The sequence below is a fragment of the Cyprinus carpio genome, chromosome B22, assembly GCF_018340385.1.
Source record: "Cyprinus carpio isolate SPL01 chromosome B22, ASM1834038v1, whole genome shotgun sequence".
In the NCBI taxonomy this organism is placed as follows: domain Eukaryota; kingdom Metazoa; phylum Chordata; class Actinopteri; order Cypriniformes; family Cyprinidae; genus Cyprinus; species Cyprinus carpio.
In genome coordinates, this window is record NC_056618.1 from 34,597,644 (window position 1) to 34,611,586 (window position 13,943).

General features: G+C 36.8%; 1 protein-coding gene across 2 annotated transcripts; it reads left to right on the forward strand.

Annotated features, from left to right (window-relative positions):
* Positions 1-2,305: 2,305 nt before the first annotated feature.
* On the forward strand, positions 2,306-10,701 carry soul4 (heme-binding protein soul4). 2 transcript variants are annotated; one of them, XM_019090630.2, is made up of 6 exons: positions 2,306-2,458; positions 3,960-4,151; positions 4,254-4,345; positions 7,439-7,580; positions 10,176-10,359; positions 10,453-10,701. In XM_019090630.2, the coding sequence occupies exons 1-6, from the start codon at positions 2,392-2,394 to the stop codon at positions 10,625-10,627; spliced, it is 852 nt and encodes a 283-aa protein (XP_018946175.1). In that variant the 5' UTR covers positions 2,306-2,391; the 3' UTR covers positions 10,628-10,701. The 2 variants fall into 2 exon arrangements, with proteins under 2 accessions (XP_018946175.1, XP_018946176.1); XM_019090631.2 differs by having other exon boundaries at positions 2,308-2,458; positions 3,939-4,151.
* The last annotated feature ends 3,242 nt before the right edge of the window (positions 10,702-13,943 follow it).

The window sequence follows — 13,943 nt, forward strand, 5'->3', positions numbered from 1 at the left end:
ATCTTGACATTTTTTTCATTGCAAAATTAACATTTGGAATACATATGGAATCTGTATATATGGAATTTGAATATATGTCATTTACGTTTATTGGGTTGATATTTGTACTACACGAACCAAGCTTTACAGTCCACATGTGTAATTGAAAAGCCTGATTCATTGGCGAACAGGAGCTGTTTATATTAAAAAAGCTAGTTCTCCTAAGGTCTGTGGTTTCTAATCATTTCATGCGCCTTTGTCCATGGACTTCTCAGGGTTCTGCTGCTTAGACTTGTTTGTCTAAAGCATATAAGTGTGTTTTAGAGCACTTTTTTTTAGAGAGAGAGAGAGAGAGAGTCATTTGCCTGTTCAAAAAGCAGATACTTGTATGAACTTCCACTGTCTGATTTGGCTTGATTGAAATAAAAGGTTTAAGTGCAATGTCCATTTCATTTCTTTTATGTCAATAGTTAATTTTGCTCATCTTCTGGTCTGGGCAAGGGTAGAGCAATGAAAGTATCCCTTATAACGTCTGACATATGACTTAATCCAAGGCAAAGTTATAAGTAAATAATAAGTGTAACCTCCTATTTAATGCTTCAGATTTAAAAGGCTCAAGAAATAATTGTGGTAATATGGGAAGGTGGAATATTGGAAACAATCGGCGCTCACCTAAATCCCTGAAAACTACTAAAGCCTGGAATACACTACGCGATTTTTGCTCCGATTTTCTGCTGATTTACAGTCTGGGAATCACGTAACGTTAATGTGAAGCTCACAGATCTGATTTTTTAGCTTTGACTTTCTGACTTTGATTCCATCCAGTCGGAGGAGATCAAACATATTTGATATTTTGAACCCATTTTAGAACTGATATTGTTTTATTTGTCACGGGTCTCCTAGCAACAATGCACACATTTCTGTGTGAGTTTGTTGTGTTTGGAACAACTTTAAAGTCTGGTAGTGTATGATGTTAAGTGTGTGATGCCCAGTTTTCATTTGTTACTATTTACAAAATATGATGCCTAAAAACCTGTTCAGATTTTAAAAGGCATCTACTGTATTATGGCCTTAAAAATGCTGTAATATTAATACCAGGCCAGTAGTTGGCGATGTTACAATTTTCTAAAATTTATTTTCACAATTTTCGAAAATTCATGTTTTCGTAGTTTAAACAGAAGATAATGCTATTGTTTTCAAAAAAAACTTGCATTTCGAAAACCCCAAAGTTTGCATTTTCAGACCCGCAAAACACAGCTGACACATAAATAAATAGCCAAAATGCAAAATGTTTTAAAAAAAACTTGCAAAATAAATGCAAAATGTTTTCGTTTTTTTGTTGTGTTGTGTTTTAAGCATCTTCCCTCTCATTAGAGACAGAATGGACTCTTTTCACAAGACTGTGATGCGTGTTTCAATGGTCATCAGCATCGTAAATTCGCGAAAGTTTTTATATTTAATTTTTTTTAATTTATTTACATTATAACACTATACTTTGTATTATATCAACTTTGCATCAAATTACAAAAAAAAAGAAGAGTTAACGCTAATTCAAGGGGGTTTCTAATGCAGCGTATATGGGCAAGAATTTAACATCGTTCTTTCTTCTGACCGCCGTTATCAGTCTCTCTCTATTTATTTCCTTTTTTTTAAAGTCATGAAAACGCTATTGCGGAGTTTTTTTGTTTTTTTTTTTTTTTTTTTTGCTATTTGAGCAAATGGGAATGCAAAAAAAAAAATTAGGCTATTTGTGATTGTCTCCCATTCACAACTTACCCAACTATGATGACTTCTGCTGCTGAAAACCCCCGAAATGTGAAAAAGGGCTATACTAAAATCTATAATGAATTAATTAAATACATTTTGAAAAGTAAAAAAAAAAAAAAAAAAAAAAAAATATTACAAATGTAATCAAATTTCAAGTGATTCAATAATTGAATACAGGTTACCTCATTCATTTGGTCTTGTGATCTCAATGTCTGCCACATTAATCAACCCGCTCTATGAAGAATTAAACAGCTTTTATATAATAGCCATACAGTCTGTACATGATTTAAACCTAATTAAAAAAAAATAACAATTTGTTTATAGCTAAACCTATTTTGAGGAAGAAACTAAGTGCAGAAAATACCCACATCACCATTTAAGTTGCTTTACATTTTTGCTGACTTTAACCACACCCCTTTCTCTAAAACCCCGCCCACATGTCAGCCACTCTTGTCATTCGTGTTGATACAGATGTGTTTGATTTGTCTCGACAACTATTTAAAAGTGTTTTCAAGCGAGTTCAAGCGAACATTGTATGCGTGTTTCCCCAACAACAGAAGAAATAGCTCATGGACGCGGTTAAACATATACAAAAAATGGTGTTTGTAAACGTGGGGCAGCGCATGATAGAGCACTCCTCCGCGCATGCGCAGTGCGACACTGTGCGATCCCCAGCGCTTTAAGCTGTGCGGTGCGTTTGTTGTGTCTGCTGGTAAGTAGGTCATTATTAATTATCATGATAATACGTTGTTTTCAATATAAAGTCCCAGCCCAAACTATCGATATTATATAACGGAAGTGTTAGACGTGTGTAAAATGTGCGCTGGGCGTCTTTAAAGTAATGTTTTCTACATTTCCCTTTACTGAGCAAACCGGGCGCTGGATGTGTATAATAAAGTGCATTGAAGAATGATATAGCGAGGTTCGTGTGCAAATCCATCGCCGCATTTCTCCTCGGTTTTTGGTGCATCTGCAGTCACACGCTGTTGCGTTCGCATCCGTTCAGTCTCGGTTCATGTTTTCACATTATTCGTGTTTTACGCACGCAACACTCACACTGCAGATTGTCTGGATGAAATGACTCAAAACTGCAAAACCACAGTCACATCGAGAAGCTCTCGACGAGGCCTTCTCTCGGCTTCTTATTTATTATGCTTCCTGTTTCTATGATTGCTGCTCGTGTTTATTATCAAAACCTGCTGTGCTTGTGCACTGATGCACCTGCGTGGGTCCAGTCAAATGCATCTGAAGCTGTCGCGAGCTCAATGGATGTATGCATGTGTTATTAGGTCAAAACAATAGAAACACTGTTGGCACTTCCTAGTGGTGCTATCAGTGATTAAGACTGATCATGCACGAGCCTCATGCCATGCCAGTGCTTTTACAGTGCACGCTGTGCTAGTTTCCCCCAGTAATAATAGAAAGGAGAAAAAATATTCATATTAATATGTTGCTATTAATAAGCAGATTAGACTAGATTTTGTTAGTTAATGTTAATATTTACTTGATAGATTTAAAAAACATTTTATTTTGGTGTTTTGACATCATGCTAGATGTCATCTAGATGATTAAAAGTCCTCAAAACAGAAACTTGTATTATTTAGAAGCCTATAATTTATGCTTATGCAAATGAAACATTTTCATGTATATTTGCATTTTGGTTATGTTGTTAAGTTTGGATTCAAGAAAAAAAAAATAAATAAATAAAGGTACACTGTGCTGAGTATTATATCATGTGATAAAATGTTAGATATAACTTTCAATTTCCCATGGAAGCTTGTTTTCACCACATAATTTAAAAAAATGTAATTGCATTTTTTTTATTATTATTATTAATTTTATTTATCACAACTCTGACATGATACCTTGCAATTCAGATTTTTATTTTTTTCTCAGAATTGCAACTTTTTTATATCTATTTTAAGAGCCGCCTAATTTCATGGATGGATCTGTCTGGATCACCATATAATATTTTTTAGAAATATTTTGGTTCTGTATATTTATTTAAATGCACAAAATCATGTTACTTCCACAAAATGCATTTTGTAATTCAGACAGACTCTTTCATCCATAAAACCAGGCCTGGATTGGACACTGAGAGCAGATCGAGTCTGGCAGATTGATGATTTAATACCCTGTTAGTATACAGACAATAAAAACCATTGCTCTGATAAATAATGGTCGGTCTTCAGAGCTTCCCGATTGACTTGCAGCTCCACAGTCCCTCTCCGTGACACTTGTCAGAATGGCTCTGATCTCCATCGAGGACCTCGCCGGACTGGACGATGAGCAGGTGGACGATGACATCACCGACAGCGCCGAGCCAATGGATGAGGAGGAGGAGGACAGGATGTACGCCCACTGGCAGGCGGTGGGAAGGACACACCATGTGTCTGTCCCCAGAGGTGAGGCAGTGCTGACAGAAACACATCTCCATGGAAACTGGCTGATCTAGATCGATGTAAAGCTGCTTTCAGACCAGTGACGTGACTCTGGTTTTTGTGTAGAGATGAGGGGACCCATTCAGGAGATGACGAGGAGGAACCAGACCTCAGAACGAGAGCCAGTGCCTTCTGTCACCGTCTCCAGACACGAGAAGGTAAAATCAGCCCACTTGTGCTGCTCCATGTTCACTGGACATTACAATTAGGAAAATGGCATCACTTCCACTTTGAAATTAATCAGAGATGATCACTAGATTGTTTCACTAGAACAACTGTACGGGTTTCTTTAGGCAGCGGCTATTTGCACTGAAGTGAAAATAACGATAGATGCTATTTACACTGTTAAAATAACAGGATTTTCTATGTTTATACTCATTGCAAATATTGGCAGATATCTGCACCTCAGTATCGTAGTACATTATAAAACAGTATGCAATAATAACATACTGAGCCTCATTTACGAAACAAATGTTCGACAGAAAATTGGGCGCACGGTTGTTTCTACGCAAAACTTTGAATGCATTAACATGGACGTGAGTGGTGGCTACGATCAAATCTCATGTCTGGTCTCAGAAAGTTTTTGAGTTACCTGCACTTGCAAGCAGCATAGTAAATATTAGGGATGCACCGATACACATGGACGTGAGTGGTGGCTACGATCAAATCTCATGTCTTATTTGCACAGCTTTTTTTTTTTTTTACAAATATTGGGTACAGAGACAGAAGAAGAAGAAGATTCATGTTAGATGGCTTCATTTAGCAAACAGATGTTTCCTTCACTTATTTCCAAACTTAATTATAACTGTTAAAATGAATTGTATAAGCTCTTGTTACTTGCACTGTTCATTTTAATGGCGCAGTAGAGCTGCTCCATTGCAGCAGCTCAATACTGTAATCATAAAACATTTTCCTAAAATAATGCATGGAACCATTCATTATTATACGAGTACGTGCATACTTTTTTGGTGATGTAATTTGCGCCATGCGCACTGTACTTTGTGTATATGAATAAAAAACAATTTTAAAGCAAGCTAAACATGCACAGCGTGCACACGTTTGCATTGGTGCAGAATGAGAGAGTCTGCTAGTTTCACATTTGCTTTAATCGTGTATGCTTGATGTTTAAAATAAATTGTTGTTTATAGTGAATGCCCCTATAATTTTTGTTTGTTTTATATTTATGATTTAGTTTCAATCCAAATGCATGCGCTAATGGAATGAACAGCAATCAACAGAAGTACGCGCTCTCTGACACGCTCTCTTTACAGTCAAATAACTGTAGTAACTTGTGCACTGTTTTGCTTGCTTGCTTGCTTGCTTTTGACATATCCGGCCAAACTACAAACTTTCCAGTGATGTCTGTGAGATATTGACTCCACAATCTGTGCAGCCGCGCGCTCAATCCACTCAGCGCGCTCTGATTATCAGCCGGCACACATCCGTGAATATTGAATGTTCAACATTATATTAATTACTTACATGTACTTCATAGACATCCTTAATCATTAATAACTCTATTCTGCTCTCTGTTGTTCTGTTGGCAGTGTTTCTTTTTCTGGACACAGCTCTGTTCACACGCTGTGTTGGTATCAGGACATTTTTATGAGTACAGAAGCGCAGTATCGGGTTCTGTTGGCGTAAATGTAGTGGAATTGTAGAATTGCATTTTGTTCATTTTTATTTTTCTGGCCATCAACCGAGGCTTAGTAGTCGATCGTTAACCAGTAAGATTAGTCTTTTTTTTTTATATTGTTTTATATAGGGCTTTAGCTTTATATGCACAAATAGCAGCTTAAACAAGACCATGAGGATGTAGTCATCGCATCATGCACCTGCAGCACTTCTGTGAACAGAGAAAAACAGAAATTAAGCCTAAAAAAGGAATAAAATAAATTAGGGCTATGTTAGGGCAAACAAGTATAGGCTATGTTCATTTGTGTGACACTCTTAATGCATTTTCTTTATTTTCTTTATATCTTCATGTGGTTAAATCCATCTGATCACAGGCACCTCACGCACACACAAACAACATTAGTTCTAGTGTTGCCTGACATTTCAGCCATTCATCATCAAACTAAAATGCAGTCAACCAAACATAAACGTTACTGTTTATTTAAAAAGGTCTGCTGTAGCACCCAAACAAACATTTTTGCGCATGTGAAGGATTTTAAACAGATATTGGAACATGAGTGAAGTATAAAGCCATGTTTAGGCTACATAATGAATAATAGTTATGCAAACAAATGTTACAAATATGGCAAAAATGGAAACATTAGGATTCTTGTGGTATGAGACAGGCTCGTGAGCCCAGTGCCGTTTCAGTTTTCCTTGACATTTGTATGCTGTTTATAATGAATGCCTAACTTGTTTTATTTTAACATTTTATAACTACTTATTTTTCATTCTTGAACTGTTCTGAATACTGTTAAATTTAATATATTTGTTGTAGAGTGAGGGGAATAAGCTATAATGTTTATATTTAGGCTACCAGTATTTTAATATACATATAAATTATTAATGTGGCCAAATAGTTTGCAACTACAAGTTTAACGGGTGTTTTTGGAGTAAGATCGATTTCTCTTTCATGAGTTACTACTACTTTTTGGCTGGGTTTTGTTTCTCCGTGTCGTAAGCTTTAGGGGCGAGGCTTCTAAACCGGGCTGTTTTTAGGGGCGTGATATTGTGATATTGATTTCACGATTGTTTTCATGCCGCCACATTTGTGATCGTTCGTTCGTTGGTATTGTGAGATTGGCATACGAATGTTTCATGAATCACACATGAACCCTGTCATAAGCTAGTTTGTGCACACATATATGCGCTCGTTTCTACGTTAGATTGATAAATGAAGCCCATTGAGTGTAAATTGAATTTTAATTAAAATGATTAAATGGATGTATTATTTAATTCAAATTATTAAATGTATTGGGACACTAAAGCCCTCCCTACACCTACCCTAATCCTACCTGATACTTAATACAACTTTTCGATTATTTCCTTCATTTTTATGGAAAATAAATGCTTATGTGATATGAGATTTGAAAAGGGAGAAAACAAAGTTGTGTAAAAGGCAGATTCGAACTTGGGTCGATCGCGTCAAAAAGATTTTTGACCTAACAGTGCGCATTATTTTTGTACTTTGAGCACTTTGACTATTACTCAAGAAGCATTGACATATTTAGTTGTTATTTAATGATTTTTACTAAAAAGACTTGTTTAAGTGTAATTGTGTGTGTGTGTTTGTGCAGCTTGGCGAGGTCTTGTACGAGGAGAGAGTGTATCCTGCAGGAAAGTGGGCATGTGTCAGTAAAGCAGACACGCTGTATGAGCAAAGCATCTCCAACGCTTTCATGAAGCTCATGCGCTTCATCTGCAAGGAGAATTCAACAGGTACACTTTTAACCAGCAAACTATCTCAAGTCGTTTCTTTGAGACCCTTGCCTTTTATTGTTTGTTACAATTTAGTTTTCTGTATTTTGTTTAAAACTGGACATAACTTTAAAGCGACTGTATGTAGTGTTGTGTGTCTTACAGTTCACTCTCTTAAATAAATGACTGTCATGATTACAGTGATAGCTGTAGCCTACTCATGCTGCCGTTAAACAATTAGCTTTTTTCTGTGTAATTTCATACCCAACCAACAAACTTTCCCAGTCATAGAACAGACGTTTGGGAAATAAACCGAAGCCATTTGCCTTATTAGAAGTCAGTGGATCATCAGAATGACTTTGAAACTGATATTTCAAGGTAAAAACTTACATACAGTTGTGATTTACATAAAATGTAGACTGGTCAAATCTGAAAAGTGAGACTGATTACCTCTTGGCTAACTGCTTGTTGGTCAAACTAGTTCTTAAGACACAGTTTTATCATAATGGATGTGTTTATGCAACTCTTTCCTGGTATGTCACAAAAGTATTCTCAGGTGTGGTTAATAGATGAGTTTTTCCTCATGATAATAAATGTCACATTTACAGTTGTTTGACCAATTATCGCAGGCGAAATCCATTCATTGCAATAGGAATCCATGCAATCTGGAAATTTGCATGAGGGCAAAAGATTTCTGCATGTGGATTTTGCAGTGGGTCCAATTTGGTCACAGATTTGCCACGTTGACCAGTAGAAAGCTGTTTGGTTTGGAAGTGATGTCAGTTTTAGCTGTGCTTCATACATTCCTACACTGTTGACTGTATAATAATGGACCTTTTTAGCCTGTGCTATTTTACCAAAATCACACCATAAGACTAGAGTTAGTTAAAAATCAGGTGGACTGAACTCCAAAAAAATTTACATTTAAATGAACGGGCTAGAAAAACTATGACTAAAGTGGATTAAAAAAAAAACTGATTTTAATCCACTTTGAGTTCATATTCACACAGAAATTTTGATAATATCATCACACCTTGAATCAAAATCAGGTGGAATAAACTCCAAAAATTGTGAATTTAAATAAATAAGTGCGCTAAAATAACTATCATTAAAGTGGACCAAAAACCGAATCCACTTTGAGTCCAGATTCACACAGTAATTTTGTTAATATCACCACACATTACCATTAGTTGAATCAAAATCAGGTGAACTGAATGCCAAAAAATGTCAATTTAAAGGGGTCATATGATGGGATTTCAAGTTTTTCTTTCTCTTTGGAGTGTTACAAGCTCTTGGTGAATAAAGAAGATCTGTAAAGTTGCAAAGACTAAAGTCTCAAAGTCCAAAAAGATATTCTTTATAAAAGTTGAGAGTCAACCACACCCTCCTAAAACGGCTCATTTAAACACGCCCCCACATCTCTAAATCATAATGTGGGAAGATTTGTATAATGCTGCCCAAATGTTCACGCAAAGAAAGAAGGCGTAACCTTTATTCTGGCTGTTGCCGCCGGCGCCATGTCGTGGAGACGCTGTTTGTTTCGTTGTGAAAGCGAAAATATTAGTTGGTCTTCCAAAAGAGGACAGAACTATAAATCAGTGGTTAAGTTGTATTTACAACACAGTTCCAGAACAGTTCAACCCAAATATTCAGATGTGTGCTGCACATTTTGCGGAGGACAAGGACTGTTTTCTGTGAGAGTAACCTACAATGCTGGTATCTGTTTCTATAAAGTGGGGCAATTCCAAATTTGCAAGGACAGTCTGGAGCTTTACAATGCCGGCACTGAAGTATGTTTACATATTTAAAGAATTTGCCACTGATGATTCAAACGTGAGTTTGGAGCAGTGTAGAGTAGCACTTGTTGTTTGTTGTTTCTCTGATCACAAATGCAGACATGGTTTTATGTTTACGAGGTGCAGTATATGTAACACAATGTGTAAAAAGACAGTATAAGTCATTATAATCAGTAATTATGTCCCCCCTGGATGCAACAAATGCCTCGTTTGTAATGGGTTTTATTATAATTGGCCAATCAGAGCACGCCTCGCTTTTCAGACCGATAAGCTTTGTAAAAATCAGTGTGTTTCAGAAGGCGGGGCATAGAGAAGCAACAATAATGCACAGTATGTGGAAAATAATGTTTTTTGACCCTTAAACCGTATAAACACATTTCATTACACCAAATACACAAAATAATGTTCTTTTTAGCAACGTCGTATGACCCCTTTAAATGAACAGGCTAAAAAACTATGACTAAAGTGGATCAATAAACAGATTTGAATCCACTTTGAGTCCAGATTCACACAGAAATTTTGACAATATCACCTAAACAGGTGGAATAAACTCCAAAGATTGTGAATTTAAATAAATAAGTGGGCTCCAAAGATTTTTAACCAAAGTGTTTAAATAGATTTTTGGGTTTGATTTGTATCAAGATTGTGTGTTTATGCAAAAAAGGGCTTCTTTTGAGTTCATTATGGGTATGAGTTGTGTGTGACCCCTCTTATAGCATGCATAGTTTCTATTACAATATTCATCATGATAATCACAATCATCGTTTCATACAAAACAAGCAGTTTCCCAGTGTGCTCAGTTTAAGCCCTGTGTCTCCAGGACGGTACCTTGGCATGACAGTACCTGTTGTGAATGAGATTACGATGGCAGAAGATGGTACTAACTTCATGAAGGACGTGTTGACGGCATATTATCTGCCCGCTGAGTTCCAGGCCAGACCCCCAGAACCAACCGATCCTGATATCAGAATCGTTCACAGAGACGCGATCCGCGTCATAGCCAGGTACACGACCAGACCAGACCCTTGGAGCCCAGTCTTTTTCATTAGCAGTGCCTGCTCCAGAATGATTATAGTTGAACTTTTCTTCCATTCTAGGGTGTTTAATGGCACCACAACGGAGGAGACCATCTCCCGTCAGATCAGCATCCTCTGGGAGCTTCTGGGCAGCTCCGAGGATGTTCTCCAAGACCGCTACATGGTAGCCGTGTACGAGAATCCCGGCGTACCCCAACGCAGAAATGAGATCTGGTTCATTCGCCGTGGCTCGTGAACCTTTCGCAGCTCGCCTGTTAAGCCAGTGGAGATGTTTGAGTAGCTAAATGTCTCGAAATGAAGGGGCGGAGCTTGTCACAATCAAAACCCATTTATCCTTTTGTATTGTTGTGAGTGTGGTGCAGAAAACATTTATTTTTAATCGGTGAGTAGAGAAACTGCAGCTTATTACACAACTGATACAGATTACACACTAACACTGTATTATAGCCTGCTGCTGATTTCAGGGTCAACACATGGAAGAGATATCAGTGATTGACCTGGCATTATTTTTTAAATCTGTAGTGTGAAGATGATTCATTACGCTTACTGTGTTTTCTGCTTGATTTAAATGTAACACACTACTTGAATTCACTTTCATTGTTCAGTTTGTTTTAGTGCGGAAAATTGTTTTTGCTAGGTTTTCCATCGTGCCCTAACGTGGAGTCGGCAATGACTCGGATATTATGAAATTCACACCTGTGAACCGTAAATCCTTCAGTGATGGCATTTGTAGTTCGTTATTTGCTTTATGTGCTGATAGAGAAACTGGTTCAGTTTTGAGATCTGCAGCTGGTATTAAGGTTCAATACATTTACAGTTATTGAAATTTTAAGTAGTCATTTCAATTTTGTGTTGGAAAACTGTTGTAAATTAAAATATTTTTTGTACTTTGTGTAACAGACTATCAAACCATTTATCAGACAATCATCAGCAAGAGCTTTTCTATCGCTAAAACTCAGAATCTTCTACATTTTTATCGTATGGGCCAATTAAATTATTAGATATTAGTAGAGTATTCCAGTTTAAAGCAGTCATTTGTCACAAAATGGCAGTAGTATGTTTTTTTTTTTGTTTTTTTTACGGGTATGCTTGTTGATCTTGTTTCTTAAGATGGAGTCTTCAAGTCTAGTATATCTAAAAACTGCTTTTTCTCCAAATGAATGGGACCTCTGGCAGAATATCCCCTTGCAGCAGTATTGTATCTGAGCACTATTTGGACTCAAGGATGTAACTGCATTTACTTATCAGTGTAAGTTTTTTGTTGTTGTGTTCTATGTAATATTGTACAAACGTATGTAAATCATCAGCACAACTCTTTAAAGCACTGTTTTGACATTTGATTCCTTGCTTTTGTGACACTGATGGCTTAGGTTGTACTTTTAATTGATGTTTGCCTTGTCGAAGTATTTTAAAACTTGCACACTCCCACTCAAGTCTGTATAATAATACCAATAAACTTAAAAAAAGAAAAAAGTTGTCATATAAATAATTGCTTAACATGCTTTGCAAAAAGTTTAATAATTGTATATAAATAAAAAAAGGGTTTATGTAAATGCTGTTTAATTGTTGTGGAACAACAAGTTTAAAATAATTTATATTTAATTTAATTTGCTACGCTACTTTGCAACAGGACTCTCAATTTTGGCGGGCTGCAATTCCATTTCTCACCACACATTTACACTGAACACATGTGGGGCGCTGTTGAGCTCGACAGGACAGCCCTTAGCCCTGATTTGGAGAGGCACAGAGGAGAGAAATTGTTGAATAAAGTTGTTATTTTTGTTTTCTTCGTGTACAAAAAGTATTCTCGTCGCTTCATAACGTTACGGTTGAATCACTGATGGCTGATGGAGTATTCTGACGATGGTTTTCATACCTTTTCTGGACCTTGACACTGTTATTTATTTGGCAGTCTATGGGACAGTCTCAAGCCTCCCGGTTTTCATCCAAAATATCTTAAATTGTGTTCCGACGACGAACTAAGCTTTTACGGGTTTGGAACGACATGGGGGTAAGTGATTAATGACAATTTTCATTTTGGGGTGGAGTATCCCCCAGTAACATGATATTTAGCTCCTGGAATGTGATTTTTTCCCGGGGGAATCCCACCAAAAAATGGGTATTTTACCCCCAGAAATTTGTATTTTTATGTTTTGCTGTGAAAACCTTGCAACCCTGGCCCCCAGCACTATAGCATTACACATCCTAACGAAGACACGCTAAATATTATGATGTCCTACTCACTTTTTTTTTTTTTTTTTTTTTTTTTTTTTTTTTACTTAAAATGGTCTAGAAACTCTGAAAAAAATATTTTTTGCAGAAACTAAACTGATTACAGTTCTTCATTGAACTTCATTCACCACAGGATGTCTGGTAAGAAGTGTAAAATAGATGTGAAAAGGTGAGTATTAATAAATAAACAGTGATTATTTGCATGCTTTTACAAATGTATGTTAGTTTAATAACTTGACTATTTCAGTCTGTGACCCACCATAATCACCTAATGGATAAAATTATGAAGACATTTGAGAGGGTATTACATAAAGTGCAAGTAGAGAGCACACTTTGCACCCGGATGAACTACTATTTCGGATGAGATTCTGAGGTACACATTTGATGGACATATCCCATGAGGCCATGGGAGAAGAAGATTTGTGAATGCTGTAGGTCATACTACAATGAAAACATGATGAATGTAGTACATTCAGAATACATTCATAGTACACACATTATATAGAACATAGTTTTTATGGTCGCCAAAGTAGTTATAGATTCAAAAGAAGTAGATGCATGTAATCACACACATCATGTAATCAATTACAATTGACAAACAAATGAATTTTTGTCTGCTGATGTTTCATCAGCTGAAAGACTCATTAAACAACAGTACGATCCATTAAACACAACTGTGGTGCTACTCTGACAAAGCTTTATTACTAGACTAGAGGGCATCTGGGTGTGGTGAGACGATAACCAATTACCCTGATGCCACTCGGGACAGCCCTGAGGAGCACGCAGGGAGTTGCAAACCAAATAACTCCAGATCATAAATTCAACAACCTACCCTGTTCAACATTGGGGTAGAAGGATTTTAGGGAATCACTGGAAACTTTCCGATATTTTTTTGAACATTATGTATTTTTAGAGCGGCCAATGTTAACTGTGAAACCAATATATTCTCTTCAGGTTCGTGCATGGAATCTGCAAAAACCTTTGGGTGTCTCTGCACAGGACAATCCAGAACGACTGTCATAATCTACCATCATGTTATTATTCTACCGTCAGGAGAAATATGAAGGCTAAAGCTTTCAGTAAAAGAAAATATATATTCCTGAGCACTACCTGCAGTGGAGTAGATTCTGCACATTCTACACGGTGAGTGATGTCTGAGTCTCAAATAAGCTTTCTCTTGTCAGAGATAAAGGAGTGGATGATCGTAGATCCCCTTGTAGATGACTGTCAGCTTCACTGGTGCAATAGTGAGCAGGTGAGCTGTTAGAAGAACAACAGGGCTCCATTAATTCAAGGTACCCTAGGTAGTGTAGACTAGA

What these genes read in the sequence shown, in the direction of transcription:
- soul4 (XM_019090630.2), top strand. Translation starts at nt 2,392, where the DNA reads ATGCGCAGTGCGACACTGTGCGATCCCCAGCGCTTTAAGCTGTGCGGT. An exon ending in TGCGTTTGTTGTGTCTGCTG is followed by an intron (nt 2,459 to 3,959) that starts GTAAGTAGGTCA and finishes ATTGACTTGCAG; the next exon opens with CTCCACAGTCCCTCTCCGTG. An exon ending in CCATGTGTCTGTCCCCAGAG is followed by an intron (nt 4,152 to 4,253) that starts GTGAGGCAGTGC and finishes GTTTTTGTGTAG; the next exon opens with AGATGAGGGGACCCATTCAG.